Source organism: Nicotiana sylvestris, chromosome 8 (assembly GCF_000393655.2).
Source record: "Nicotiana sylvestris chromosome 8, ASM39365v2, whole genome shotgun sequence".
NCBI classification, from domain to species: Eukaryota; Viridiplantae; Streptophyta; class Magnoliopsida; order Solanales; family Solanaceae; genus Nicotiana; species Nicotiana sylvestris.
The window spans coordinates 223,920,398-223,929,758 of NC_091064.1; the positions used below are offsets into that span (position 1 = coordinate 223,920,398).

A 9,361-nucleotide genomic window follows, 5' to 3' on the forward strand; every position below is an offset into this window, starting at 1 on the left:
TGAATATTTTTGAATGTTATAACGAAACTCTATTATAAAAAACATATATTATAACATAACATGAAAATTGATTTCGGAAAAGCTCAGCTTTTATTGTGAAATGTTGTTATATAGGAATGCTGTTATAAATAAGTCTGACGGTATATATTCAAACGAGAGAGCTAGCTAGTCAAAACTTTTTATGACCTACTTTTAGTTTTAATTTTTGTTGTCCCTCCAGAAATACATAAAATCAATTATCAAATAAATTTGCGATAAATTAATGTGTATGCATTTGTATGATTACATTAAAGGGGACTTTAATTAAAATCAACATTTATTTCTGACGGACGCAAAGAATCAGTGTCTTTATATTCGACAATTATGTTACATTATCAAAGATGATTTTAATTGGGTTGCATAATATAAGTATATCAATGCAATTTATGATTCATAATTAAAAAAAATCTACTATTAACCATATTCATGCATTAGCACCATTGAACTTTGTCTCAAGAGCTCTCAAACTAGCTGATATTTGCTATAGAACTTTATTAGAGCAAAATACGTAACGAAGATTCATGACTTTACCAAAAAGAAAGAAGAGAATTTAATTTAATCCATAAACTATAAAAATTAATGTTAAACACAGTGAGCGTAGCAGGAACTTTTCCAACGATGTTCAAACTTAAAAGAAATAAAAAAAAATTCTGACAAAAGGTGTTAACTAAATGTTATGTATCTCTAAAACCTAATATTTTACTTCTATACACAGTATAATTTTTCGGTGAAAGATAGTCAATTGACCACCCTTATGACAATGTAGCTTCGTGCCACTTAAACAATGGCTCATAAAAAAAATCCTAAATATTGTTGATATTACCTATAGCAACAATACTTTGTTTACTGTCGATTTATATAGAATTAAATTATCTAAATCTGGTGCAAGTAGATTATTTTTTTAACTCCCAATAAGTAAAAACCTGAAATCTTGTCATAGAAAAGGAAAAAACAAAAAAGATATTCATAGATCTTATAGAAAAATACATCGGAAAATAAACTATCAAAGATTATGATGAAATAATAAATATTTCTTTATTCTTAATTTTAGTTTTTGGTTCGAGCTCGAAATATAAAATCACTTTTGATAAGAAACGTTTTGCCCCAAAAATAAAAATTTCTAAATAGAATTCAAATTAATTTAGCTTTAAAGCAAGGTATGGAATATCAGTGAAAAACAAAGAAAAAGACAGGAAATGAACATAAATTAAATGTATAGCAATAAAAAGGAAAATTTCACCACCAAAGGATGTGGTGCAGTGAATGAGACTGCTCTTTCCTTAACTAGAGGTTTTGAGTTCGAGCCCTGAGTATGAAAAAATCCTTGGTAGGTAGCGTTTCCCCCAGAATGGGGCCCTACAAGATGCGAATCCGGATATAGTCGGACTCCAATGCGGATACCGAACACAAGAAACCAAAAAAAGGAAAATTTCAGTTCCTTTGTATAGCTTGTAGCTCCAACTTGTTTCTAATTTGGTCTTTACTCTCCTTTTTTGCATAGACAATATCAACCCCCTACCCCCACCACTAAACCCCCCCCCCCCCCCCAAAATCCATCTTCTTCTCTCTCTCTTCTCTCCAATCTCTAATTTTTATTATTTAAACATATATACTACCCCATCAGTATCTTTGTGATAAGTCTTACAAAAATTCTTCTCCAAGCTGAAAACTTTATTACAATATTGCCATTTTTATCTTTTTCTTGTTTGCTTCAGACTAGTTATTTAAAGCACTTGTTTTCCACTTTAGACTTTGTTTTTGTTTTTCTGCTAATGAATGAAGTTTCTGCTTGAGATCAGTTTGATATTTTAGTTGTTTAAACAGTGAATACACAAAAAAAGACTTGTTTTTTGCTGGCAAAGTTGCATTCTTGGATTATTTTCAAGAAGTAAAAATGTGTGAAAGGAAGTTTGATTCTATGGCAAAAGAGTCACTCAAAATCCTTTGTAGAAGCCATGGTTGGTCTTATGGAGTTTTTTGGGGTTTTGATCAGAGAAATTCTTTGTAAGATTTTCAACTCTTCTCTCTCTCTTTTTTTTTTTCATGGTCGCCATTTTATTTTCTCCTTTTTTTTCCTCTGTAGTTTTTAAATTACTGTAATGAAAGTTTTTTTCTCTCCTTTTTTACCCTAAAGGACTTGCTTTTCTTTCAAAGGAGAATATTTTTAAATTATTTTTTTTGGTTGAGAATTTTGATGGGAAGTTAATGACAATGTATAATGCTGTAAAAATAATAGCTGGAAATATATAAAATTTGTATATTTTTTGTGACGTAAATAGTTTTTGGCGCAGACTAAAAGCCGTAATTTAGTACTACTTTGTTTCATATGTTTTACAAATACTACAATAAGATGCTTTTGGTAAGTTAAAGTTGTGGAATAATAGTCCTTTTTAAATTGATAAGTGATAATTTCTAGTCCAATGGTACTGTTTTAATTTCTCTAAATCGTAAATTACATGAATGTCTTGGATTCTAAGATCTATTAGATTGGTCTTTTAATTAAAAGATATTTCTAGTTCAGTCTCCTCTGCCAAATTCAAAATTTTTAATGATTTTTTAATATATATTTTATGAAATTACAGGATTAAACTTTTGGAGAAAAGCTAATTTTTTGTTACTGAAAGTTCTTTTTTATATGTTAATTGAGTAAAAGAAAGATTTCTGAAGGCAAAAAGAGTTTGCTTTCATTTGGATTTTTTTTTTTTATAAATATTTTTGGTGTACTGAAATTTCTGCATGACAGATTATTAACGTTACAAGATGCATACTATGAGGAACAAATGGGAGCTGTAATTGATGAAATGCTACTGCAAGTTCATATTCTTGGAGCAGGGTAAGCTGCAAAATTAAATCTTTTTTCAGAAATTTCAGTTAAATTCAATGGCTTAAAGTTGTAACCGGTAAAGTTTACTGGTTCAAGTCGTGGAAACAGCCTCTTGCAGAAATGCACGATAAGGCTGATTACAATAGACCCTCGTGGCCCGGCCCTTCTCTGGACCCCGCGCATAACGGAAGCTTACTGTACCGGGCTATCCCTGCCCCTCAATGGCTTAAAGTTACAAGTTTCCACAACCATAGTTTTGATGATATGACTTTTTACAGGATAATTGGCAAAACAGCATTTACTAAGAAACACAAATGGATGTTTTCTGATGCTAATAATGGAAAGCAGATCTCCATTGGATCATCTAATAATTCCAATTTATTCCAGGTAATTATAACTTGTTTTCTTGCTTTCAAAAACAGACTTGTTTGATCTTTTCTCTTTGTGAAAGTTGTTGGTTAAATAACAAATTTTAATGATTTTAAGCCTGCCAATTGTATCTTCATTTTTGTAGGATGATGTTGAATTTGAGCAACAATTTTCCACTGGGATCAAGGTACTCTTTTTTTAATTACTTAGTTGTCGTATTTCAATTCCAGCACCAGCAAAATGTTGGTTTTTACTCTATAACAAATGGTTTTCTTGTTATTTTGCAGACAATTGCTGTAATCTCAGTTGAACCGCTAGGCGTACTGCAATTTGGTTCTACTAGTAAGGTTAGTACTAATGTCTATATTCAGCTTAACGTCGTCTTTCTTTCACTAATTCAGTAGTCATTGAGAGTTAAAAAATTACAATATATTGCGGCATTCACTTCTTTGATTAGTGAAAGAAGGCATGCTCATTGATCTATGCTAATTTAGTCCATTTCTCGATCAAATTTTGAAACCTCAAACTGTAGATTCTTAAGTTGTATATATGTCTACTTAATTATTTTGTTTTCTGTAGCTTCCAGAGAGGACTGGTTTTGTGGAGCAAGCTAGAAAACTTTTCCTGGGGATAGAAGTCGAAGCAGGAAAGTTTCCATCACAACTTACACCTTCATCTTCAAGTGGTGAAATCTGTGGTTTATTAGGAGGATCATCAAATTCATCAATCTGGGAGAATCTGCATTTTGTGAATTCCAATGTTCCGCCAACTGCAAACGATGAAACTTTTATGAAGGAATCTTGTTTATTAGAAGAACTCATAGCGGACGATCAGATAATGACATCTGATGCAGCTACATCATCTTTGAGTGAAAATCAGTTGCAAAATGTTCAGTTCAATTCCTGCAGCGGCCAATTTGATACTCAATTACAGCAGCCGATGTTTCAGTCTGCTGGTTTGTTTACCAGCTTCCAGGATTCCTGTCTGACTTCAACCTGGGAAGATCTCACATCAAATATGAGCATACAAGATTTTGATTATGTCCTTTCCTCGGAGCCAAACAATTTTGAATATTGCGCAGATGCAACTCAAAGCTTTCATGAGAGCACAGCATTCAGTTCCTTAGGTGGATTTGAAGTATTTGCTAACGGGGATAAGACCACCGAGCAGTATTGCACACTGTTGATCAACCAGAGGAATGATGGGGCAGTTAGTACTATCAATGATAACCTATTCGATACGATGGGAATTATCTCAGCGTCTGGCAATCTAAGTGAGCAGCATAATTTAAATGTAGACTGTGATGCTTCTGTTTCAATACAAAGTTCCATCACCAACGCCTTTAACCATGTTGAAAAAGGAAACTGTTCAAACATGTCTCCCTTTGAGAAAATGACTGGTTTGAACACAGATGTTAGTGGTCAGTACCCGGACTACAGCACTTCCAACCGTGGATGGAACTCTAGTCAAGCTAATGAACTCAGATCTAGGCCAGATAACAGGTTATTCTCAAAACTGGGAATAGACCAGCTTCTTGATGACGCCTTGAACGGATCTTGTTCATTTGCTGGATCTGTATCCAATGATCAATTGTCAGTAACAAATAAAAGAAGAAGAATTGGAAGTTCTTCAGGATGCAATTATCTGGCAATGCCTCCTAGATTTTCAAACTTTGATAAGATTACAAAGTTGCCTGAATGTAGTCTAGATAGGGCAATTAGCAACCTCGAGGCGAAGAGTGAGGTGATCACAAAATTGGATGCAAGTACATTGATTGGAGATAGATGCAGCATCAATGCTTGCAATACTATTTTACCAGTTAAAGGCAATCAAAAATCCTCAAAGCCTACTAAGAAGAAGGCTAAACCAGGGACTCGGCCTATTCCTAAAGATCGACAACTGATCTATGAACGTCTTTCAGAGTTGCGAGAACTTATCCCTAATGGCGAGAAGGTGTTGTCTCTAAACTCTCTATGTTTTGCTTAATGAACTAACAGAAAGAAATTAACGTTGGAAATGTTTCTTTGACAGATGAGCATTGATCGCTTATTACACAGAACTATAAAGCACTTGCTTTTCTTGCAAGGTGTTACTAAACATGCTGAAGGACTAAAAAAGACTGAAGATTTGAAGGTAATAATCAATCACTTCGATTTCTTTGAGAAGGTAAAAAGATAAAACATTATTTTCACTGCCAATTAACGTGCGTTTTCTCAACCAGCAGGATGCTAAAATTCGATTAGAGAAGTCCAAGACTAATAATGGCAATGGAGTTACATGGGCATGTGAAATTGGCGATCAAACAATGGTTTGTCCGCTGATAGTTGAGGACCTTAGTACCCCTGGTCAAATGCTTATAGAAGTAAGTAATGGTTTCTTTATCACCTATAATACCTGCAGTTAATTCGATCAGTCTTGATAGAACCTTTATCTTAAGTATATGATTAACATTGGATTATGTGTACTCTTTTGCTCAGATACTCTGCAAGGAACAAGGTTTCTTTCTGGAGATGGTAGATATAATTCGAGGCTTTGGCTTGAACATATTGAAGGGAGTGATAGAATCTCGCGAGACAAAGATGTGGGCACATTTTGTTGTTGAGGCTGAGGTAAATACTAAACTAGAAAACAGCAGCAACAAATAAAACCACTTTGCTTCTCCTTTGATCTGTTTTCATCTATTTAACGTTTCAATTTTCTCGCAGGGAAACAGGCTAGTAACAAGGCACGAGATCTTTTCATCCCTTGTTCAGCTGTTACACTTGACGAGTACAAGTGAAGTCGGTCTGAACAATCAGCTTCAGAATATTACTGGTGGAAGGACTGCTCTAATAAACGATTGTCCAAAATCTGCTGTGCCCATATCTGGCAACTTACCTGAAACAATTCGATGTGTAATATAGCGAACGTTGCATTTACTATAGGATCTGTTTGTGGTAACATAGAACATGTAGAGGAGCATATTGAGAGGAAGGTGTATCAAAAAGTTTTTCCCTTTTCAAGATTGCTCCTTCTTTTACACCTTAGGATTATCTTCTTTTTATCTCTTGGCAGAGTTTGATTATAACTTTAAGCTGACTGATTAGCTAGGTAGTTCCAGGTTACTTTTGATTGTTCCTTTTTGCAATTTCTGTTGTTTCTTCTGTAACTATGAAACATGAATTACTGAGAAGTGTTATTACACTAGTCTTGCTTTACATGTAAAGACAAACATCTATGTTGCTCGGACTCTCCGAAAATATGATGGTTGCGTGTCGGATCCTCCAAAAATAGCGTATTTTTGGAGGATCCGACACGGATGCTGCAACTGTTTTGGCGAGCGCTATTTTTGGAGGATCCGACACGGATGCTGAAACTGTTTTGGCGAGTTCGCGCAACATAGACAAACATCACCTTGCTTAACATCCATCAGGATCTTTGTTGTACCTTTTTCTGCCTTTCCGGTGAAAACCTGTTTTTTTCATTTCATAGCAGGCTACAATTTGAAAGGGAGCTTTGTCGTAATTGGTAAAGTTGTTGTCCTATGATTAGGAGGTCATGAGTTCAAGCCGTGGAAACAACCTCTTGTAGAACTGCAAGATAAGACTGTCTGCAATAGACCCTTCTGGTTTCACTCTCATGAATTCTCTATGTGCAGACCTAAAATACAACAACAACATACCTAGTATCCCACACTGTGGGCTCTTGTCACGACCCGGATTTTCCACCGTTGGAGTCGTGATGGCGCCTAACTCTTGAGTGCTAGGCAAGCCAACAGTTACGGTTCTAACACATTATTCATTAACCCAAAACATTAATAAGTAATAATTAAAGCTAAAGAGATATAAGTGCGGAAATTTTTATAACATTTCAAAACTCTAGAACATGACTACCCCAATGATCTGGTGTCACAATCTATAAACGTCTAAGAATTTCTACAAATACTAGTTTAAAGGAAAATACATCTGTCTTTCGGAATGAAAGAAAACAAGAACTAAAAATAGAGGGAAGGGGACTCCAAGGTCTGCGAACGCCATCATATCTACCTTGGGTCTCTTATGGACTAAAGGCAGCAACCCAAACTCTACTCACGAGGTCCGACACCAAAATTTGCACAGAAAGTGCAGAGTGTAGTATCAGTACAACCGACCCATGTACTGATAAGTGTCGAGTCTAACCTCGGCGAAGTAGTGACGAGGCTAGGACATGACAACAATATAAACCTGTGCAGTTAAATCATATACGATGAAGTAATAACAACGGAAGTTTAACAAAACATAACGGGAAGGGGAAACATGCTGAGAGGAATAATAAATTCTGACAGTAATGCAGTAAAGAAGCAAAGTAAATATCATGCTTTGAACCAACAGAAATAAGAACACAGTAACATGTACACGACATCACCCTTTGTGCTTTTACTCTTGTCCTCACCATAAGAAACAACAGAAACGACACGGCATCACCCTTCGTGCATTAACCTTCTCATAATCATGGCACGACATTACCCTTCGTGTATTAACACTCACTCACAATATCGTGCACGGTATCACCCTTCGTGCTTTACACTCTTCCTCACCCAAACAATAGAAAACAATAACATTCCGGCAAGGGAATCAGCTATAACCAATCACGTTTCAACAGTTAAATTCACAATATAAGTCTCAACTAGAGTCAATACTCAACAATTACCCAATAACAAGAAAACATAACAAGACTTGTTCAACATGAAGGATAACCAGCTTAAGCATGAACAATACGTAATAAGAGACACAATGGTCGCAAGTATAAGGCTCACTTTTATGCTATGACCCAACAACGACGTATAGATACTCGTCATCACACCTATATGCCGTATCCAACAACTAAACACGTAGCAAATAAAGGCAACAACACCTAATCCCTCAAGTTAAGGTTGACCACAACACTTACCTCGATTCCACGGCAAAACTCAAGCCTCAAATACCGCTTTTCCTCTAGGTTCCACCTCCAATCCACTCGTATCTACCCACAATTAATTCAATATCAACAATTATTGCTAAGGGAATCAACTACAATGTACAAATTTAGTTTCCCCAAACTTTCCCCCAAAAAGTCAAAAATCGACCCCGGGCCCGCTGTCACGACCCGAACCGATGGACCGCGACCGGCGCCCGAGTCCTACCTGTCAAACACCCCTAAGCATGCGTCTAAGATATAAACCTGAATAATATCTACTGAATTACGAGAATAATATACATGAAGGAAACCTGCCCAAAAAGGCATACGTACATATACGTGCTACATACGTAGGGTGAGCCGACAAGGCTATGTACCTCAAAACTGGAAATCGGCAAGGCCACATACTATCCAACTAGACATATTGTCTATAGGCCTCTAATAGAAATATAACTATACAAAGATGGGACTGAGCCACGTCATATATATATATATATATATATATATATATATATATACAAACATATCGTATCAAAATCAAAAGCAGCTCCAGATCAAGTGGAGCACGCCAACTCTCGCTGATCAAGGATCCTAAGAAGGGGGACCGTCAGCTGGCCTACCTGCACCTGCGGGCATGAAACGCAGACCCCGTGAAATAGGGCATCAGTATGAAAAATGTACTGAGTTTGTAAGGCATGAAAATCTGTACATAAAAGGCATAGATGAAACATGGAATAAAGAAATCCATCTGTAAATCTGAATAACTTTGTAAATTCTGAAACATTTATAATGTTATGCACGTGTATATAAATGTCGTGTCATGCATGGGTATAGGTGTACATAACATCATCAAGCCACTGAGGGCATCCCATCATATCATCTCGGCCACTATGGGCAACATCATCAACATATACCAACTGATCAGGTGGTGGTGCGTATATAATGCCGTAACCTTTTTCCCATACCCCATATACATAAATATATATATATGCGTATATAACGCCATATGGTCATTGGTCAATGTACATGCATATGAATGTAATGCATGAAAAATATGTCAATAAAATCTTTCCAAGAACTTTTTGATATAATCAAAGAATCATTACTTGTTCTGTTTGAAAATCTATATCTCAGTAAGTTACTGTACAATGTTATACTTTATTTAAGAAACAAAAATCAACAATTGCAAGTGTTTGAGATTAAAAAAAACTACCG

The 9,361-nt window shown here is 35.6% G+C and overlaps 1 protein-coding gene across 2 annotated transcripts; it reads left to right on the forward strand.

The window, feature by feature from the left end:
• Window positions 1–1,704: 1,704 nt before the first annotated feature.
• LOC104223931 (transcription factor bHLH157-like) lies at window positions 1,705–6,277 on the forward strand. Of its 2 annotated transcripts, none has more exons than XM_009775467.2 (10): window positions 1,705–2,043; window positions 2,783–2,872; window positions 3,142–3,250; window positions 3,378–3,419; window positions 3,520–3,579; window positions 3,812–5,185; window positions 5,264–5,365; window positions 5,454–5,594; window positions 5,710–5,841; window positions 5,938–6,277. In XM_009775467.2, exons 1-10 carry the CDS (start codon window positions 1,934–1,936, stop codon window positions 6,133–6,135), a joined length of 2,358 nt encoding a protein of 785 aa, XP_009773769.1. In that variant the 5' UTR covers window positions 1,705–1,933; the 3' UTR covers window positions 6,136–6,277. The 2 variants fall into 2 exon arrangements, with proteins under 2 accessions (XP_009773769.1, XP_009773770.1); XM_009775468.2 differs by having other exon boundaries at window positions 5,457–5,594.
• Window positions 6,278–9,361: the final 3,084 nt, after the last annotated feature.